Source organism: Triturus cristatus, chromosome 3_1, assembly GCF_964204655.1.
Source record: "Triturus cristatus chromosome 3_1, aTriCri1.1, whole genome shotgun sequence".
Taxonomy (NCBI): Eukaryota; Metazoa; Chordata; class Amphibia; order Caudata; family Salamandridae; genus Triturus; species Triturus cristatus.
In genome coordinates this window covers 599,988,986-600,012,195 of record NC_140583.1, presented here as the reverse complement: position 1 = coordinate 600,012,195, position 23,210 = coordinate 599,988,986, and the positions used below count along the sequence as shown (strand labels likewise).

Below are 23,210 nucleotides of genomic sequence, written 5' to 3'. Positions count from 1 at the left end.
CTACCACCATGTGGTCCATGTATAAACTATAACCATTGATGGCCAAAGGTCAGATTAAATAGTCTATCTACTGGTGTGAATGTGCCTTTTCACCACAACTCCTAAAAATAGTGCACCACCAGTGCAACTAAGCAGCTAGTTAAGTAAAACCAAGGTTTATATTTTATTTACCTCAAAGTAGAGAGGCGGAGGCTGATAACGGAACTCCTGGATCAAGGGAAACATAGGACAATTAAATTCACTCTGAGAAGTAGCATCATTGGGTTGTGGATATGGAGGAATATGCCTAGAAAATTCTTCTTCTGAGACAACGTCAGCATAATTCGGAGGTGCTGAACAACAAAAAGTAGGTACATAATTTGAAAGGCCTTGAAAACACCAAAGTGATAAAATGTACAATGATTTCAAATCAATAGGCAATTCTGTAACTGTAAATAAACAATCTAACTATACGAATATTAACAATAAAAATAAAAAACATTACCCATATGCTCCCTGTGTATCAGTATGGACCCAGATCACATTATAATATACTAAACATACATAAAAGGAACTAAATCCTGAACACACAAAGTTCATTTTGAGGCACCCCGGATGTGGACATCGATTACAAACCAATTTAGGCTCAGATATTTTCAAGCTATATGATTTAGAAGTTCTAGGAGGACCGTGAGTCTGTATAGTCGAGCTATATTTTTCTATAACCTTGCTCATCATAAACAATATAAAATGCTACTTTAAAATTAAGCTGAAAACATACTTTTTTATTTATTAATTATTAACCAATTTGAATTCTTACAAAATATAAAACAGAACATAATGTGTTGCATTTTCTGTGCAGGAAAGGAAATGCTCGCTTCAAATGAAAAAGGAACATAATAATATCACCAATTCAAATGCCAACAATAAAGCAAAGTTAGTCGAATGGCTAAAAAATACACCATTGAAACTCTGAACAAATTTAAGATGTGCCCATCCCAATATATTTACCTTGACTAAAGACTGGATTCATGGAGATTGTAAACAGGGTCGTAGTTGTAGCAGTTTGGAGTGCTACCTTCATGTAAATGGGCTAATTTGTTTTCAAGAACGTCCAGTAAAATGGAAACAATTTTTCTGTTTCTTTCCCAACTTAATGAACTCCGTATCACGGTACAAAAATAATACAGGTGGTCTTTTAAATGGAAAAATACAGTTAGTTCACTGCAAAAATACTGCAGTGAATCACTGGCGTTCAGCAACATGGCCTGCTTCATTCATAACAGCTTTTACAATGAAAATGCACCTACATTTCCCACTTCATATTTTTGGTCCTTGACTCGTAATGCACGATATGAGACATGATATTATGAGATAGGAGTGTGCAGTTCCTAGGCCAGGAGGGGAAAGGGAGGTCTTTTCTAGAAGTGCCCTCACACCCCCCCCGAAGATGTCATGCTTCATCATAGGTCCTGCTCCTCGTCGGGACGGCGCAGCAATGTCCGACAGGCACCTGCGAACGGGGCTCTTTGGAGGAGATCTTTTGATGAAGCTGTTGGGTGAGTGCAGGTGTGTGGACTGGGTAGTGCAGTGAGTGAGTGAGATAAAATAATTCTAGGGCAATCCAATTAATATGTTTATTCTTTTGGGAGCGCTGGTCTAGTTAAAATTAATAGGCCCCTAAATGGATTCAATGGTCCTATAGGGCTAAAGTGGTGTTATGGGTCGACATGTTTCGTGCCTGTTGAGCCCCTAACGGGTCTAGTGGCACTTCCTCAGGACCGAAAGTGTAGTTAAAAAACGGTATAATTCTGGAGCACTACCGCAGGCCTGGTTCAGTGAATTGTTACTGATAGCCAGAAGCAGATGAAGCCCCCAGATTAAATCATGCTGGGGTGCAAAAGACCAAAATTGAAAAGGTCAAGAACTGTCGGGGGAAGCAGAGCACGTAGCTGCTAACATTAATCAACCGGCAGAACAACTTGCATCCGTCCTACCGTGGCTCTGGGCACTTATGGTCCTGATGAAGCGCCACTAGACCCGTTAGGGGCTCAACAGGCCCGGGGTCCAGCAAGATACCTTTGCACACCACCACCACCCGGCCTTCCACCTCAACACCCATTACCATTTAAGGGATCCCTGCAGGCACCTACGAACAGACCAACCTGTTGATATTATAATGCTATGCTATATGATATCATTTTGCTATTTTCATATTCTTTGCACTCACTTATTGCCAATACTTTGTGCTCACTTCTCGCCTATATTGGTAGATTGTATCTACACTGTTAGTTTAAATTGCACATCTCTCATACACACCATTGTAACGCTTTATTGTTTTGCTATTGCATTTTATTTGTAACTCATGTACTCTGAAGTCCTTATGCAATGTAACTAGTTCTATTGTAAAGCGCTCTGACACCTTTGGGTAAAGTATATGCTATATAAAAATGCATAAAATAAATAAATACCCTTGTTCATCTAGCTTCAGCTTGCTTCAAGCTCTCATCTACAGGAAGTAGTACTTTTTCCACCGTAGGTCACTGTTTCTGGATTTTATCACCACTTGAATTGTGCTGCTCTTAATCATTGGCAATTTTCAACAAGCACTAACAAAGTTAATAGGTCTAGCCAGTAACTGAATGCAAGCCACACTTATAGGCTTTGGTAATGCCAAGCAGCAGAGGGACACAAGACAGCCGCAATCCAGGCACAGAGCCTTTGCCTTCTCTGTAGTATCTCTGAACCGAAAAAAGGGCCACCCTATAACCCTGGGAACCTGGACAATACATAAAAAGTGCAAAAACAAGGCTCCTTCGGGGAGAGCTTAGAGCCTAATCTCCCTTGACAATTTCTCTACATGGAGAGATTACATACAGCCACTGTTGACAATTGATACGTTTCTAAAAGCACAGAACTCATATACATGAATTTTACTGTACAAGAGAACAACTCAATAACAAGCAACAGTGGGATTTGTCAACCCCTTATCTCGATGGTTATGGGGTCTTTATCAGTATTGAACAACAATGGTAGCAACCCACAAGATGTGTACGAAGCAAATTGTGTTATCATCAAAGATATGCCACTGGAAACCAAATTACTCCAAACTTAGCACAGTCTTTCATCAATAATAGATCCATCCATGCGGCTGTGGGGCGGGTACGCTTTACTGCTCGTGCCGTGTAGTATTTGTCAAATTTGCTGACCTAGATAAGGTGCAGGTGATGCAACTTGTTGCTAACTCCAAATCAGGTTCACCTATCGACACCAGTCCTGTGACGGTGGTAAAATTGGCACAAGATATCGTAGCAGACAACCTGGTAAAAATGTTTAATTCAATTTTTATGACAGGAGTGTTTCCTACGCTATGGAAAAGGGCATCAATCTTGCTTAGCCTAAAAAAAATTTTAGATTCAGCAGATGTTAACAATTAAAGCTCTATATCACGTCTACCTTTTCCCGCTAAACTTCTAGAGAGGGCGATGAATAAAAAGCTCATGAAATATGTTAACTTACAAAGCTGCTTAGATGAAACACAACATGGATTTAGGACAAGGCACAGCATGGAGTCAGCCCTGATCAAATCAGTAGAGGAAATCAGGGCAGCTCTTGATAAAGATGGAAGGGCCGCCCTTATTTTATTACACTTATCGGCGGCCTTCGACACTGATCAGCATTCTATTTTGGTGGACAGGCTAGAAGGGATCAGTGTGCAGGGATCAGCACTTCACCTGCTTAAATCTTTTTTAGAAGTTAGGATGCAAATTATGGCTATGGACGTGTTTGAATCCACTTCTTTTCAACTCCCTTGTGAAGTGCCACAGGGCTCCTCAATTAGCCCTACTCTTTTTAATGTTTACATCGCAGCCCTGGCCCCAATGATAAAATCCTTCAGCTTTGCCATAACTTCTTACACCAACGATACACAAATCGTCGTAGCAGTCACGTAACTACCACAGTCCATCAGTAAGGAGTTTAGCGGTTGCCTGTCAGCTGTAGGCTTATGGATGAGCTCGAATAGCTTAAAATTGAATTCTAATAAAACCAAAGTGGTCCTTTTTGGAAACGACCCATCTTTTTGGTCTCCGGAGTGGTGGCCAGCGAATTAAGGCGATTTACCGAAATCAGTCCAAAAGGCCAAACATCTTGGGATAATTGTGAACAATAGGCTTACATTTGCCAAACAGATCAACGCTCTTACTTCTTCCACCTTTTTCATTTTAAGCAAAATTAGAAAGATCATGCCTTTTATCCCAGTAAATTATCAAAAACTGGTCATATCAGCTTTGATATTGGCCAGATTAGAATACTGTACAATCAAACAGCTACACTGGTTGCTAGTGAAAGAGAGGATCCAATTCAAAGCTTTGTGCTTTGCCTACAAAGCTTTGCACAATATAGGACCTCAGGACTTAGCTCAGAAATTTAGATGGTACTTGCCTAGTAGAGCACTTAGGTCTTCTAAGTCTAGAACTCTGATGGTACCAAGATGTAAAAGAACAAGTTGAGGTGGCAGAAGTTTTTACCTGGGTATCATTACTATCTGGAATAAACCTCCTGTTAACCATCCGTTCAGCCACCTCCCTACTTAATTTGAGACGAGAGTTGAAAACTTAGCTGTTTTGTGGATCAGACTATTGGTAATGAGTCCTGTTTTCCGGTTCGTTTTTAAGTTAGCGCCAGTACACCGTTTGGTGCGCTCTACAAATCCCCTACATTAACATTGTAGCAGTGACACGTCGCCTGAGCTGTTGTGAGACTGTATAGCCTGGAAGGAGCCGCTGCGGGCAAGTGCAGAGTGGTGTGGACCCAGAGAGGGGATGAAGTGAGTGGCCCCAGAGAGGGGAGAAGAAATGGAAAGATAAGAAGGAAATAAGCCCGTGGACCACAGAACAAATTAAGAGTTGGCAAGGTGGCAGTACAGCACACAGAGAGTAGGCATCAAAGCAGAATGAGAGCAGCGACACAGGGGAAATAGAGGGCATGGAGAGAGGCTAAGACAATCGGACAGAAAGATGGGTATAAGAATGAAATGGCTCAGACGGCGGGGGAAAGGGGGCGGGGAGCGAGGACAGGGTGGTCCAAAGATGGTTGTCTGAAGTCTGGCGGGATTATACATGTTGCTGAACTTGCTTTACCTCGAGTGGGCTTCTCACAGCTAGGAATCCTGATCTAGATTGCTATGACAGTCTGGCTGATTAATGAATAAAAATGCCTGCTAGGGTCAAATAAGATTGTAAAATGTACAGAATGTTCGTGTGAAAGAAACAAGTGTACAGAACAAAAAACATGATGCATGACATTAATTTGCAGGTGTAAAATAGTCTTGCATAAACTAATGTAAGGATTGGCTGGGGGAGAAATTGCACACCAAACAGCAAATTGCATTACAATAAAACAGAACTATTGTTTTCGAAGTAGCCAAATGTGCAGACAGTATCTCTAGTAGTTGAAGAAGGCTGACACAAAGAAGCCAATGGCATAAGAAGACTGACCCAAAGCCCACTTTCTCTATATTACATAGAATATATTTAGGGAACAACTGCAGTGTCAGGCCTGACATATAAAAGGGCTAGGAAAACTAAGGGCCTGATTTAAAGTTTGGCATATTGTTAATCAAAAGTGATGGATATCCTGTCTGCATTATTTCAAGTGTCAGGATATAATACAGAACTAAAATTACCCTGGGTTGCTGCAGTTTGTATCTGGTGCCAAGGGACCTCCTCTCACTGAAGTCAAGTAAAACACAGAGATCCTGGGTGCCGCAGGAACGTAACAGCACACAAAAAGACAGTTATCGGCCACACTTAGGTGCCTGTTTACACACTGTACTCCATCTTATACATTTGGGCTGAGGTTTATTTGCCATACTTTATTGCAAACATGAAGCATCCAACAATTGTGGCTCCAAATACATATGTGCCACAACAGACTGCCCCCAAGATCCGTCAGAGTTATGTTACACCAACCGCGGTCCGTGCAGGGGTGTGGAGGGGGATTACAAGATTTGAAGGGATGATGCAGAGGGAAAATTAATTATTTAATTTCCCCACTGCATCGTCCCTCGAAATCCATCCCCATGCGGCCCCACCGCTGTTACCTGCATGGACCGTGGCTGTGTTACATGTAACAACGTGATTTTTCTACATTAAAAAATACACATAGTTAAACCCACATTCAAGAAATGGGCACGCAACAGGAAATGATTCACTAAGAAAGGGAGTAGTTTCAAACAGTAAATCCAGCGAGATCACATGAAGGTGAAGCTGAAAAGATTTCATTGTAGATGGCTATTAATAGTGCTGCCAATGCAGTGTCACACATTTATAATGCACTGCAGTGACATCACACTACAACTTGCAGTTGCATTACACTGGGAGCCACCGTTTTATGCAGAAACAGCACACCAGGAGGGGACCCTTTATAGAATGACATGACACTGGAAACTACCCTCACTTAGGGTCCGATTACCATGTCAGTCGTACTGTCAACCGTAAGCGGCAGAGGTTACGTAAGGGACCCCTATAGTTGCTTACTGACAGCCTTCCCATGTCGGAAAAGCTGGCACGGAAAGGCATCGTAATCCTGACGGCTGAAATGCCATCCTATTGCAATTATGGTGCAGTCACCCACTGGCCGACGGGCTCCTCAAGCCCGTCGGAATCCAGCCAGAATGAGCGGGCGGTTTCAATTCCGACAGCCTCGGTTGTAATTTGGCAGTCAGAATTAAAAACCGTGATGTCGGTTGGAGGCTTTCCGCCTGCATCGTAATCGGCCCCTTAGTGTCTGTAAAATTTGAATCTGTTTCTTCTGTCCACTGCAGCTGAAACTTTGTGAATGCATTCTCATGCAGGGACACAACAAATGGAGCTGCTCATATTATAGTGACAGCACCCAGAAACCGTTAATGTTTAATGCCGCTGTAGCAAAGTCATGATACAGTGTGACACTAGTGCACTAAGGGATTATCAGCAAGGAAAGGACATGTATGTGGGCTTGGAGTCCTGCTGACCGTAATAGCTGGTGCGGCCCTACTGGAACTGGCCAGTGCATGATAATAGAAAAGCGGATGTATCTGTGGGAACTTTTCAGGAGCCAATGATGTTGGAGGAATATATCTTAGAAAGGGAGGACATATTGTTCTGAAATGTCTGGCAAGGAGTATTTTCACAACCTACTCAGAGAACAAGCTTCTTGGGTCTCTTGAAACACGCATTTTTTTAATTTAGGGGTAACAATTTGACATACTGTTTGATTAATCAGAGATTGAGGGAAAGAGGAGTAAACTCTCTTTATGGTTTACATTTTTTTATTTGCCATAAACAGGTACAACATACACTCACCTACATCTGTGGGCCAGTGAGTGCATAACAGGGAGGGGCTGGGTAGGGAGAGCAGGGGGGCAAACAGTAGGGTTGGACTCCCCAACTAGGGACGGGTTTGAGGTGGGGGCTGGAATGGGATAAGAACTGGGGAAGAGGGTGTGACTGACTGAAAAGTCAGTGGGTCATCAGGCATGGGGGTCCGATGAGTGGGCAGTGTAGACCGTCGTAATTAGGCTTGTCCTCCTCCATCCTATTGGGCGGTGTCTGGCTCCCGCTGCATAAGCCTGAGGATCCGCAGGGAGGTCGGGCAGGACAGTTCTCTGAAGTCTTGTGAAAGAAAGCAGAGGCAAGGGCCTCACATTTTTTCAAACTGCATCAGATGGCTCTAAATTAATGCAGTAAGCTTTTCCATTCCTATAATATCCTAAAGGCAATGCAACAAGTTTGTGTGAGTAAGTGCAGAGACAGTGCCTCACACAGAAGTCATGTCCTGATTGGCTGCACACACTGTCATTGTGACAGCTCTGCCTTTGGGAAAGTAGAGCGGGTAGCTTAGCAAATTTGGGAGACCCAGGAGGATGTAGCTGGGAAAGGCCAGGACATCAGTGGCAAAAATCTTGTTGATGTCTCTCAGGACCTCATTCCAGCATGCTTAAGTTTAGAACAGCGCTAGAGGAGGTGTGTTAAGGTGCCTGTGTGGCCGCAGTCAAGCCAGCATGTGTCTTTACTATCAGGCCTCCATTTTGCCACCCACGCTGGTTGCAGTACCAATAATGCATTACTTTGAGCTGTGCCTCCGTGTCTGCAGCGCTGAGTGAGGAGATCCATCCCGAGAAGAATCTTAAACCATTCTTTGGAAGTAAAGGAGTGTCCCAAATTCTAATTCCACCTTCTCTATGCGGGTGATTTGGTGGTACAAAGCAGTTGGTTTACGAACTTGTAGATATATCCAAAAGCAGGCATTTGTCCCCAGTCTACATAATGAGACACTTTTTTGGTGAGGGGTTTGCTAGCTGCGGCGTGGATGTGAGGTTGAGTTATCCAGTGTTTGACAGCTGCGTAGCACCAGATCTCCTTGGCAGGAAGCCCATAGGAAGCCTGTATTTGCTCGAAGTCCGTGAGGCCAGTGAAGTCGAAAACAGTCTTCTATGTTTTTATACTGTGCATCTTGCAAGGCCTGGTAGACAGAACCTGACTTAGCCGGTGGCAATTTGGGATTGCCTAGTAGGGGAGTGAGCAGGCAGATGAGTGTTGAGGGGCCACTAGAGATCATGACCCTATCATAAGCCTCCACTGTAGCTAGCAGAACGGGGAAGATATACAACCCAGGGGACAGCGATGTTCAGGACCTCCCAGGCCTCAGCCATAGATTGGATTGAGCGTGTTTCTTTGTCCCATACAAAGTTGAGGCGGAACAGCAGTCTAATTTGTATTTGATGCCTTGTTATGGAGAAATGTGGTGGCGGGTCTGAGAAAGTGGCGGAGCTGGAGCATGAGCGGCAACAAGTCTTGGTACAACCAGATATTGGTTCCTTCAAAGAAGATTGGGGAGTGGTCACAAGCCACTGCCAAGATCGCCTCCTTCTGCCTGCAGTGGTGGACACAAGTGAGGATATCCTATATGCAATCAGAGGCAGCGAGCAATCTCCCTGCTCTGTGGGTCTACAACTATATCTTTCCCACTCTAGATCTGGGAGGATATGACGAAAGAGTCAGGTAACGTAACCTTCCAGGCCCCCTGAATCAGCCAGGAGAGGGATACCTCCAATTTGGATACTGAAGCAACGCGAGTCCAAATCTTTGAGATTGTACCTGTAGCTCAGTGTTTTGATCCTTAAGATCCAGAAGCTTGCATCAGTAGGTGTCCAGTTCCTCTTACCTGGCGTCGCTGCTGGTTTCCAGTGTGGCCACCCTGTGCCCTATCTCCGCCGTATCCTGTTTGACATCCTTAACTTCTGACACGGCCTCTTGCGCAAGGCAACAATATCACCCCTTATTTTGCCAAACAAGGATTTCATAAATGTGCGGGTGATAGGGGAATCAACATTGTCTGATTATGAGGTGTGCGTCTGTCGTGAATGGCGGTCCTCAGTGATCAGATCCGGATTTTTAATTTACATTTTTTAGAAGCAGCCTTAGCAAGCATTTCCCACATGGTTGAGTCTTTCCTGGACTGCTGTGATGCCATGGCTGCCAGAGAGATGTGCCCGTGGGGGCATCCAGGTGGCGGTATCATCAATTATCTTCACTTGGAAGGTCCCCTCGTGGAGGTCAGTCACTCCTACTCCAGATTTATGTAGCCATCAGTCTTTTGGGGCAGGGTGGGGGCGAGGGGCGGGGATGTCTTGGTATGACAAAAGGGCCAGGGGCAGCAGCGCCAGTCTCTGTGTCACACCCGAGACTGCGGGAGATGTGAGCAGTTTACATGGGCCCAGACCAGTAATTGCTCTAGCGGGATGATGCAGAGCGTCTGGATCTACGAGCTGCTCTCTCCCCAGAGATTGCATGGAAAGGACCCCTGTGTTTGTATACAGACACTGCTCCCTGGTGGGTGCCCCGCATTGGCAGGCAATGGGTATTCTGGGTAGCTGTCAGGCGGCCGGTGGCCCTCCGAGTGTCTTCTACTTAAGTCTACTTTCAGCACCCACAACAACCTTGATCATTCAGTATCAAGTAACTCCCATCTGAAAGCAACTTGAACACCAGATTAATCACAGCAGCTGGGGACCCTTTCAAATGACAGGATAAGTTTGCAACTGAACCATTACAGGCCCCGTGAAGCATGATATCCTGGCATATGAGAGATCCACTTAAAGAGTTCTCGCAGTTTGTACCGCTTATAAACACTTCCATGTCCCCACTTCTACATCAAAATCTGTATGGTTATTCCCAATATTCCTTGATGAATTTCCTATCCATCGCTTCATATCTGCCTTACTGTTGCTGTTCTAGGCAATACTGAAACTGGAAAGTTGTGACCGGTAATGTTATATGGCCATGGATTAACCATTCTGTGGAGGTGTAACTCTGAACCAGTGAAAGGTAACTGGTCCAGTTTTTCAATACATAGCATTGTATATTTTTGCTCCCCTTTGTGCCATAGTTATTTGTTTTTTAATTAGATTGTATGCAGAGAACGACATACAGTTAATAAATCGCTAAGGCAGATAAGCAGACTTCAATGATTGTAGCGTCCAGCTTAACAACATAATAGAACGTAACTGAGACTGTCCATGCTGTAATATGGACAAATCCTGTTCTAGTATATCTATAGCAGAAGATAATGTTTCTCAGTGAATAGTTGGATGTTATTGTAGTCATACCATTATCAACTACAGCTAATGTTTTTTCTAGATTAATTCTATCAATTTCACTGAGTCTCTCCGTGGCTTCTTGTAGAGCGATTTTACAGATTCCATTATAGACAGCGTATAAGAAACTTTTCTGACGTGGCTTTCGGGGGCCTAATCAAAAGTCCCTTGGAGCCATGTCTTCTGATAGTAGGGATAAGTGTTGTTTCACCTAGGACCTGTTGAGGTTTTTAGCCAATCGAGGTATAACTTCCCAACACTGGAAGATGTCACTACCCCCGGATGTTCTTGTTGTACATAGCGCTGGTCCGGCCTATGGATAATAAACCTTCAGGTGATAACCCTGAATCTTTTATGACACCTATTTGTGTCCTTGGGTCAAACTAACCATCCCTTTCAATTAGGGTCTGATGAATTGTACTGTATGCAGTCATCTACCATGTGTTGTAAATTTTTGCCACCCCTCAAAGTGTGTTGGTGAGGGTATCCGAGGTGTGTTCAAGTCTTTATTCTTGGCTAGACCAAGATATGAGGTCTGTTGCACAATGTCGTTCAAAGGTTCTGTGGGATCAAATACATCATAATCAACCTTGCCTCAAACTATACCGTCAGGAATTGGAGCAGCTGTAATGTTCACGAAGGACAGGTCTCTTTGTTCACGATGAGATGATGTATGAGGTTTCAGGACCAAGTTCACAATTGAAACTGCAGAGCGTACTGGGAGATAGTTTCCTTTCACGACTAAGCAAAAGACAGTCACTAGGCCAATCCAGAACAGAAAAAAACAGTATTCCTGTTATTATCCAGAGCTGGGGCCAAGGTGATACCAGGTAAGTCTTTTTCAGAAAAATGTAGAAGTCACACATTTTTTGCTTACGGGAAACTGGAGCTAGCGTTGTCTCAGGTTCACTTGGATCCAGAGAGAAGGTATCAAAGTCGATGAAGTAGCCAGATGCAGTTCGATCTAATTTTGGTAGTTCAGCAGGTTTTGTTGAAGTGGCAAACGTCTCTTGTAGAGGCATATTATGTAGATGTCGGTGGTAGGCCGAATTGATATTAGTCTTTCATTTGTGTTTTGATGTTCTGTTTCAAGAGGAACAAGTTACATTTCATTGTTGGAAACTCCATTTCTTTGTATTGGTGACCCTTCAAATGTTATTAATCTTTCTGTGTGAACTTCCTGTATGGTAGCGAGAGGAGATCGTCGGCTACCCAGGAGCCCACAAGGCCTACTATTCAGTATCGGCCACATAGTGTGGCTTGATCAGATCGATGGAGACAAAACTTTTCTTTTTGCAGTCAAGAGGCGGAAGAAGTACTGTTCTTGTTCCTTCAACAGCCAGGATAGGTACAGGCTTTCTGTATAATGGCCCAAATTCTTCCTTGTCCACAATCTTTTCTCTGACCAGATCCCCAATTTTAGGGATCCAGGTAGGTCTTGCTGTGACTGATTTGACTTCCCCAGTGGCGGTGCGTTTTACTTGCAAGTTGCTTTGTAGTGCCCGGAATTCATTGAGATCCTGTAAAACAGCCAAACATTTATTGATGTCAAATGGTTTTCCATCCTCTACTCTGCTTTCATAATCGCGCTCAGGTACCCACATTCTTGTCCCAAATAGGACTTCGTAAGGAGTGACACCTCCTAGGGAACTTCTTGGCATATTGTTAAGGGCTCTTTGGACCCCATATAAGTGATTGACCCAACTGCCAACTGAACCTAATACTCTTGCTGTTAAAGATTGCTTCAAGTCTTGGTTTTTCCTCTCCATGACCGAATTTCCCTTGGGATGGTACGGAGAGGAGTACCGCAATGCAACACCTAAACTTCCCATGGCTTCCTTGTAAGCCCTAGAGCTAAACGTTGGCCCACGGTCAGAATGTAAATGTGCCAAATGCGTATGCCCCTATGAAGCCTCGCAAATCTTATATAACAATTCGAGCGTCAGCCAAGCGCTGAGGCAAAACCCACAGGAATCTTTTTCTTTTGTGTGTGGGAGGGCGCCTTTAAACCAGTTTATGTGCTCCAGGTAGGTGAGCGGAATTTTAATGTCCTTATACGGACAGTATTCGTCTGGTGTTTCATCTTCAGTGTAAGAGCAAAATGTATTTGAATGTGCATCTGCTAGTAGAAATTTAACCCATGAATAGAATACCTTTGTACTATATGATCTGTGTGCCTCGATCACAAATGTTACTGTCCCACACCTAGCTGTGACTCCATAGTCTGCTAGTTTTAAAGAAAGGGCAGTTCTAACATTTTCTGAAATGTTGATTTCACCTTCTTGTTGCTCCCTTGCTGCAACCGCACGTTGTGCTGGCGCAGAGGCTTCTTTGTCAGCCATTATTTTGAAGAAGGAAAAAGTATCAAGGATACAGAGATAAGGTTTTATGCACAATAGGAACTGTTTGTCCTTCAAGCTTGATAAACCTACAGTTAATACATATGATATGCCTACTCAGCTGTGGCGGATAGTTCCCTTCCCACTCGACTTCTCTGGGGAAATGTGAGTAGGGGTATCCAAAAATAGCATGATTGAACTACTCAGATTTGACCGTTAAATAAGTACCAAATGAACGTTGGGCGCAATGTCGTGTAGTTCCTATAAACCTATATAGGATCTGCACGTGTAGACAACATAGACTGTGGGATTGGTGTCCAGACTGATTCCAGACACCCCCACTGGGTATGTTTGCCTGTATACCAGCTAGCTCTCAGTGCCACTAGAAACCCCTCTTACCATGTAGAGAATAATTCTTGGCAACTATCGAACATGACAATCCTGTCCCATCAGGGATTGTGGAAACAGTGCAATACTTTTCGCTCAGTCACTCGTGCTCACTTTGTCTCAGAGAGATACACAGAATAAACAGTGGGGACGTTTTCAATGAGCATTTATTGAACCAGCATCATTCTAGTGTAAAATAGGTGTGCTGAAACAACCGAAAGAGTAAAAGGATGGTAGAGTTCTACCATAGTGCTAAAACAATGAATACAGGCAGGTATAAAAATACATGACAATAGAATGCGTACTCCTACGATGCAACCCTAACTAGATGTACCTACGTGTACCTAGCATGTATGTAGGTGTAAAGCAAATAATTCCTCTAGGATAAAGCCAACCCCATTACCTGAAGTGACAGACTGTGGCATCCCTTCTTGGTCTTCAGATGGACACCCCGCGTGGTCTGTCAGACCACTGCGAGCTGGAGTGTCTGCGTGCAGGAACCCCAGCTTCTCGCATCAGTGTGTCAGCATGGAAGTCCTTTTCTCCTCTCCCTGGCTCAGCAAATATATGGTGTTTATATATCCAAAGTGGTAGGTACCCTCAAGGGATCTACCTTGTTGTGTCATGTTGGACTTCTGATGACGGAAGGAACGACCCTTATGCATTGTTATTATGCAGGAGATGGTAGTCCTGCTAAGTTTCTAAGAATCCTAATGCATAAACAATGAGGCTAGTTTTCAGGGAAAACCCCACGTCCTGTTAGCAGAACTGAAACTAGGCAAAAGGTCAGTCCCAAAAAACGTTATGTAGTGTAATGACGGGGGAATATAGGTGAGAGGTTAGGTTGCTACCTGAGCCTATATTGGGGTGCCTATATGGAACACAACAGCGGGAGGCCCAGCACTGGATCTGCTTCCTCGTTCTCTGCACGCCTTCCCTCACGGGTCCCGGGGGAAGTCGCTGGCAGTGCTAGGGCACAGTGAAGTACAGACGTCAGAGTCCAGCACAGATGCTCCAATACAGTTGCCATTTTGGCCACGCCCTCATAAACTCTCTTCAATGCAATGATGTTCTTATCACTTAAACAAATTTTGAAGAACTTTAATTATTACTTGGAAATCTACACTGATTTAAGGACTTTAAGGTTGCTTGTGTAATCTGGAGTATGTTCTGCTGTTTAATGCCTGAAAATGATAGACATCGCTAGGCTGGAGCTAAAGCAATGAAAGAAGGAAAAAAGAGAACAAGCCTTCTCCATCCATCCACACAGGGTCTAGACAATATTGTTATTAACATAAGAAGGGCTCCTACAATTCAGCAATTCAGAGAGGAAACTGAAAACCAATATCTACAAAGAGCACTACCTCATCACACAACAGGAAACCTTCAATAGCTTCCACCCTTGTAAGTGATCTAGAATCACATTGAGGGCTCTTTGCATATAGCAATCCATTGCTATCTAGCTAGGTTTGAGCAGTACAAATATCCCTGCATTTATCTATCTATCTATCTATCTATCTATCTATCTATCTATCTATCTATCTATCTATCTATCTATCTATCTATCTATATTTTCACTGATACAAACAAAGGTTATAGGGACGTTATAGTTAAGAAATAGATTTTCACTAAAAACCAAGGCCTACAGGGAGGTTATAGTTAGGTTCAGATTTTACAAACACAAAACAATAGAAATTTGGCAGTTATAGTTATCTCAAGTAAACTCGCGCCTCCCAACATGCACAATTTTCTCATCAATAATTTGACTGCAAATATTGCAGTGATACCAGTGATGTTATGAGTGATGTAATATCTGAGGTAATTAGCAGTGCATGTTGAAGTAATGATTTATAGTTACAGAACGGCACAAGTTATAGTCTACTCATCCTGCCAAGAAACCCAAATGTGCCATAAACACTGTGACAGACATTACCCTGCAGCACGCCATTTTAGCTTACTATATAATGGGAAAAGTGACCTCTTGAGATTCTTTGCTGCTGAAAGGGTTCCAGCCTCAATTAGAGGAGGCAACTGCACTCGTAATTTGAGACAACTTGAATGCAAATACGTTTTGGTTTGAATACCAAAATCCCGAATGGTTTGAACATGGACAAAGAAATGTCCATCCATTTGGGTGATTAATTTTTTTCCCCCCAGAGTTTTCTGATAGGTTGCTGGCTGTGACCATATGTTGTATGTAACTTGGCAGCAATATGTATATTGAAACAGTTGTAAGCTTTTTTCCTCTGATGACCGCTACTCCACATCTGTCTATATTCATTTGGGAGCTTCGTCAAGGATTGGCAAGAATAATTTGATATTTCTCTGTCCTGCTTGCCCCTGGGTCTGGACTTTCTATCAGCTCCCTGAGTCCAAGGAGCACAGATGCAACTTAGAGCTAAGACATCACCTTTTTCCCTATCAGCTCTTCTTTTTCTAAATTTCCTTTCTGTGAACTTTCTTGATATCTTCTTGCCTTCACTGTTGGTTGAGACATATGACGGTATACTCATTTGATTATATAAGGGGGCCTTGATTTTTCTATTTTTTCAGTTTGTATTTGTTAGATACTTATGTGATTTTTGATGTAGGGCTATGTCTATTTGGAATGTAGATGCTACGCAGTAAGTGTATATTTTGCCCACTGGGGCTTGATGGTTTAGGGGTTTCATATTCATAGTTTTATCCATTGCATGCCAAGCTACTTTCTAGTGAACTCTGAGGAATACATATGCCCACTTAAGCGTCATGAAATCTTCTATTTTACTTAATATTGCTATGAGGGTATTGCATATGCTACCCAATAGGGCTTGATGTTTCAGTTGTTTTTTGATTTATTCATTTTATGCCAAGGTTTGATCTTGGGTACCTTGAGAAGTACATACGCCCACTTGAGCGTCATGAAATTTGGTATACATAGTACTAGACCTCAACGTAACATAATATTCTGCTTCCACCTGTGCAGCAAAAGCTGTGGGTATTTTGTCACATTCATTTGGGTATATATATATACATATATATCCCTTTGCTGCTGTTCTGCTGTGCACATTCTGTCTTTGGCAGGCTGGCCACATACGTTCTAACCCATTCCTATGTCCATGGTTGACGATCATGTCCCCGTTTCCCTGTATAATTACGCTACCAGTAGTCATGTCAAAATGGTCGACTTTTATCTTATTGTTTGACTGGACTAAAGTCGTCTTTTAATTCACTCATACTTGTTTTTCGTTCTTTAAATATAGATATATATCTATATATATAGATATATATATATATCCATATAAAGCAGCAGTCTTCAATCTGTGGGGCGCGACCCCCAGGGGGGCCATGGAGTCCTGGTAAGGGGGTCGCGCATTTCCAGGCCTAACTTCTGCATGTGCTGTAACTCATGAGGCCTGGTAAAAAAAATCCTTCAAGTAAGTGTTCATGTCTGGGGACCTGCTGCCTGGATGACATGCAAATGTGCACGAGGAGTTAATCTGCAAATGTAAAGGGTGCTTGGGAGTGATTCTGGCTTTAATTGCTTGAATCACTCCAAGCATTGTGATGGTAAAGATGTGGGGTTTTTTGCATGGCGGTGCAAAGAGTTAACAACTGGGCTGTGAAGTTCATGCTTTTAACCATAACTGCATTTACACAGTTTTAAGTACCCCTGGGGAAGTGTTGAAGGGCCAGGAATGCAAAAAAACAACAACAAACACATTAAATTATGGTCTAATATTACTCAAATGTCCATTTTGGAGGCTCCATTTTATTTTTAAACTATTTGCACCGTTTGTAGCAGTCTATTTTATAATGTGTGTAATGCAAGTATAATATAACGACTTACACATTCACTGTGCTTTCTGTCACAGGCTGTGACCTCATAGCACTAAAATTATACAAGTCTATATTCTCCACTACGCCAACCAAATTTATTTCTGTGTCTATCTGGTTACTACAGTGCATTTCCCCTTTAGTAAATTCATTTTTCATTTAAGCTACCCATTATTTTATATGTAGCTACCTGATGGTGAAAGACCTAAAAACACGAACAAAATATTTTGGGGCTGATTTATGAGAGCCTTGCGCTGCCGGAGCGTCACTTTTTTTAAGTTTTGGGGGCACAAGCTTTTCAATCTTATCTATGAGGCGACGCAAATCACTCTGCGTGGCTTTGCATGGCCTTATAGATAAGGAGTAAGACAAAGCAGCGCAAGTTGCTACGTTGCCTTACACTATGTCAAGTAGGCGTTCCATAGGCATTGCAGTGGGTGTTCTCATGCAACACTTATGGATTTTGACGCTGCCCCAGATTTGTAAAACAATGTAAACCTGAGGCAGAGCCAAAACCTTATGCCTTCCCACAGCAGGTGTAACGAGGAGAGATGTTTTCATTTATCCTTGTTTTTCCTCTTTCTATGTGTGTTCCTCTTTCTATGTGTGCTGCAGAATAAAACCCCTCTCCGGATTCTTTTTTGCAGGAAGGTGCCCCTTCCTGCACAAAAACAATTCTGCCTATGTTTGTGTTCGGCAGCAATTTGTGCGCCAACGCAGGGGGAAAGGACAGGAATGCACCATATTTCATATTCATTCATTTATTCTCTCTCACTCAATCTCTCCCGACAGGCATGCATTCTTTTTCCTGCACTCTTCTACCTGATGTACATTGGTAGACACAGACAAAGCCAGCCACTCTAATATACAACTACACACACAAACTGTGCACTCGCATACACTTCATCCTGCCATCCACATACTGGACAGGCACCCACATTCATCATCAGCATGCACACACTCACCCCATGGCCTCACTAATACACACATGTACCACCAACGCCTCCAAACACTAACCCCATGCACACATGCAGATGCTCCCTCACCCAGAGCATTGACACACAAAACAACCCTGAAGATACCATCCCGTACACACACACACTCATGTGTTCTCTCTCTGTACACACTCATCTCTAGTCTTCACAGATATACTCACCCCCGGCATTCAAAAAAAGTTTGCATACAAGATATTTATAACAAAAAAATACAGTTAAAAACATTTATAAGGAATGAACATCTTCTCTCCAATAATTATTAATATACCAGCAAAACTCAATCAGTTTTAAAATTATCCCAATCTTCGATAACACAATTTATACATTTAATTGATTCTTAAAAGGACCTACAATAAATATAAAATTTCGATTCCTCTCAAACATCGTAGCGTTTTCGGATTGAAAGTGGTATTCTGATAAAGCTAAGCACTGCACTAAAGATTGCATCCGTAGATAATGATCTCAAGTGATCAAAGCCCTCCATATAGGAACAAGGCCGAATCGCTTTCAATAAGGGCTTTATAAAGCGTGCTCTAGGTACTGCATACAATGAACAAAATAACATAAGGTGCATTGTGCTCTGTTTGGCCGTATTGTTGCATGGACAGGGGGCTAGTCTCTCACACCAACTAACCTGTTTAGGATAGGCCACTAAAAAGTGCAATGTGCCAAGTCTTCGTCTAGTCATCAGAAAACGCGATTGTATGTGCAAAGTAAAAGACAGGCAAAATTGCTGATGATTTGGCATCCCACCATCCAACATTCCCCGATCCTGGTTAGGCATACTTATTTCAATGCGGTATGCATTTTTAATAACCATTTTCCAATTGTTCTGAATAATTTCTGGGCTATTGTAATATTCTTCTAGTACAATCTTACGGAATGTGTTCTTAACATATGAGCGCCAAAGGAGTGACATTGCATTGTCCATGTTCATACAATCCCTAAGTATACTCCTAGAGAATGTTAGGTCTTCTGAGGACCAGATTTTCCCCCATAGGATGAGTGGGCCAATATTTATCCTGTCTTTCACATATCCAGGCCCACCTATAAATGGCAAAATAATGTTGGTGAGCTACTAGGAATCACTAATAATCTTTTTAAAAATGTATTCTCTAAAATCTGAATCTGACAGCTTCTCTGCAGAGAACGAGGAAGCCCCAGAGGTGGCTACAGATAAACATTTTGATTTATATAAAGTTATCATCTCTGCTACTTGCTTGTATCCCAATTTGCAGGCAAAACGGAAAAGCCCCTCTATTAGTCTACTAGTCTGTTGGGCCCTTGCCATAAAGTGGTCATCCCAGTTTAATTTATTGTTAAAAACATTACCTAAGTAAGTAAAACTGGGCACCTTCTCGATAATTTTTCCCTTAACCATAAATTTCCTGGTTTTAGTTTTCTTTAGGCCGCAGACCATAACAAATGATTTGCTAAAATTCACTTTGAGATCCAGGGCTAACATAAAATCAGTGAAGGTGGTCAGGACTTTTTGTAGGCTATTGGCCGTCAAGGTCATTAAAACTGTATCATCGGCATATGATAGCAAGGGGACCATTTTGCCATTTATTTTTGGAAAATCCAGTTGCTGCTTGATCAGGAATGCCTCTAAGCCATTTGTGTATATAAGAAATAGATAGGGGGCCAGGATACAAAGCTGGCGAACACCCTCCGTGGAGGCAATCGGCCTGGTCTTCTCTCCTCCTGGTCCAAAACGAACCACTACAGAAGTAGACTCATGCAACCTACATAGGAGGGTGATTAAGGGTTCTTCAAAAACCATTTCCCCCAGCAATGACCATAGATTTCCCCTACTAACAGTGTCAAAAGCACTGGACAAGTCCATGAAGGCCAGGTGAATTGAAACCCCCCTGGCCCTCATGAACGTGCCCATAATCAGGGAAAAATTAAGACACTGTTCATTTGTTCCCATCCCCTTTCTAAACCCATATTGGGTTTTGGCTATCAAACCAGATGCATCTGCCCACGACTTCAATCGTGCCAAAATCACCCTCCCCATGACTTTACAAGTGGCATCTAATAAGGAAATTTGCCTGAAGCATGTGGGGTCATTCCTGTTTCTTTTTTAAAAAATTGGTACTACCACTGCTTCCTTCCATGATGATGGAATGTGGCCAACTATTACCGCTTTAAAAACATTAAGTAGTAGAGGTGCCCATAATTGAAGATTACTTTTAAGTAAATCTAGGGGAACCCCATCTGGTCCTGGCGCTTTTAGAGATATGCCCTTGGCTATCGCATCTTTAACTTCACTTAGGGAGAGGGATAGACTTAATTCATTGGCAGATTGTGGGTCAATAACTGTCTCATTCCTTTGTTCTTCTATTGGTATGCCCAGAGGATTGAAAATGCTTAGAAAATGGGCTTCCCACGCTTCCCCTGTTATGGTCGAAAACATGCTCCTAGCATCAGTAGAGATGAGTGGACAGTTTATAACCTCCCAAAAACTCTAAAGAGTCTTTAAGGGAGCTGGCTCTCTCTAGGTCTTCCCAGGCTATTCTTCTTTATTCGTTTTTCCTAGAATTAATACACTTTTTGTAATTCTGTCTCGCTGTCTTTACCTCAACCATGTTCCTAGGAACTGCTTTCAGGGCTTTCCTAAGATCTCTTTACGTCTTACAACACTCAGTGTTAAACCATCTAATTTCATGTAAATCTCGCTTCCTGGTCGACTTATTTAAGTTTTTGGCCAGATTTGCACAAATTGATTCGAAAGATTGTATTACCATGTCTGAGGAGGAGTCAATGGTTTGGCAGGTCATAAAATTACTTTGATTTTCTTTTAGAATAGTCTCCTCAAACTGCTTTGAGTCTACCGAGCTCCATTTCAGCCTTACCCCTTGATTACGGTTGTGCTTTAGCGGGCGTTCATCTCCTCTGACTTTCTGTGCTGTGACATACATTGATAAGGTAAGAGGATTATGATCACTAGAGGGGTGTGGTTCAACAGCAAAGCTATCTACAAACCATGTGTATTTGCTGGATATTAGTATACAATCAATTACACTCGTACTACCTCCCCCCTGGTAGGTTGGAAACTGCGCAAAGGGATTACTAACCACGGTATTCATCATACAAAGATCATTTACCAAAATTATGGTATTCAGTGCGTCGCCCAGAGGTGTATGTTTAAAATGCGACACAAATTGTTTTTTTATATCAACTACCCCACACACTTTGTGTGAGCTGTACGGACAAATGGTGCAGTTAAAGTTCCCCACCCAGATTAAACACAAAGGTTGATGATTAATGGCCACATTATCAATCTCCTCTTTTAGTGTGTTAATGACCTCATTAATATTAGGGTCAAAGATATTGTAGTACCAATTAATTATTAAAATTGTTAAGTCAGTTAAGCTAAAAATAAAAATAAGCTGGTACCAGTCGGAGTCTATTACGCTCTCTATCCTAATTAAATCATACATAAGTGAAATAAAAGGCACTAGACCTCCTTGCTGGTGATGGGTTTGCGGGTTTATTTAGCAAACAATATCCATCAATTGTGATATCAACCCGACTGCAGGTTTCTTGGAGACAAATAATATCAAAAGTTTTCATATATTGCAACCAGACCTCATCTGTTAGTTTTGGGGAGATACCCGCAATATTCCATGATATAAACCTGAAGGGAGCTATAGTGATATTCTTAACCCCAGGTGCTTCATGGACAAAATCATTGTCATTAGGACCCCAAGTCAGAGGCTCTTCACAAACAATATTATTAACAATTAAATCATCTATTTCGATATTGGAATCCATCCTTATACCACCTGCATTCTCTGGGTGCAGATGCTGGTGAGAATAAGAACTGATATCTTGACAATGTATAGGTGATGTGGCCACTATGCAACCTGAATCCATTATAACAGTCTCTGAAACAGTGACAGAAATAACAATTTCCCCTGGATTATTCCTGGCTGTGGTTAGTCAGTCAACGTTTGCAAGATCACTCAAAGCCTCATAGCGGTTGGGATGAAACCAGGAAGGAAGTGGAAAGTGTGATTGTGCCCCTACAGGTCTACCTTCTTCAACAATATGCCAGCTAGCTCTTAATGAATGGTAGAAAAATCCCAAAGGCAGGACAGACATCGCCTCCATGCTTCAAAGCGATTATCCACCCTATTTAGTATGGTGCTAACCAAGCCTGGAGATCTAAAGGTCAAGACAATGCAATCTCCCTGAAATGATTTATTAGATTTCCCCACCCATCCTATACGGCGGGCCATTTTAAATTCTGTAAATAGCAAACTATTGCTGATGCCTGTTCTAGCACTCAGGAAGTGAAGGGATTTATTCCTCAGGGTTGACCAGTGCTCCATAACTCCAGTTACTAATGTTAGAACATTGGCCAATACCACAATATATGGTGTTGCTTTTGGGGGTAAGTGTAAGTTAGGGTCAGGATATCTTTGACCACAGGATTGAATATTTATGGCTCCTGTGTTTCGGGGTCCTTCTACCGAAAAATTGCTAGACTTGACTGTCCGGTTTTTTCTTGAATTATGTACCATCTGATCATGCCTAGATGTTGGCCCTTCTGGACGATGTTGTATATCAAAATCATTTGTGGGTTGGTGTGCAGCCCTTGAACAGGAGGAATCAACCTGGTTCACTAATCTAGGATCAGAATCAGAATGCTGTACATCTTCGTCCCTGGTAACACCCACAGCCACATCTGTTCCACTGCCTATAAAAGATACAGAAGTATTAGGTAAAGATTTTACCAGACAGTTTACCCGTACCTCAATTTCAGTTCACTTTTTTAAAATAGGGTCTAAGTGTTCTCATTTTTTCATAAAAGAGTCTTCCAACTCTTGGGTGGTTGGCGCTTCTATATGTACCACATCATCCAGTGCTTGTCCTTGGTAACCCCCTTGGTTGCGACCTGTCTCAACATATTTGCTCCTACGGCCCAAAAGCTTGGAAGAGGAAAGGGTTTGCTTGTTTGGTTTGTTTTGTTTATTCGGAACATGTCCCTTCCTTTTTTTCGGGGGAGGTGTAAGACTGTTCCCATGATTGATTTTCGCTTTTTGT

At 42.4% G+C, this 23,210-nt stretch overlaps 1 protein-coding gene across 2 annotated transcripts in view; it reads right to left on the bottom strand.

Moving 5' to 3' along the window:
* ARRDC4 (arrestin domain containing 4) overlaps nucleotides 1-23,210 on the bottom strand; it is a 293,969-nt gene that overhangs the window by 4,070 nt on the left and 266,689 nt on the right. The window contains exon 7 of one of the 2 annotated variants that reach the window (XM_085644504.1): nucleotides 172-332. In XM_085644504.1, coding sequence (XP_085500630.1) covers nucleotides 172-332 — 161 coding nt within the window. The remainder of the gene's footprint in view (nucleotides 1-171; nucleotides 333-23,210) is intronic. The other variant, XM_085644505.1, reaches the window with a different exon arrangement.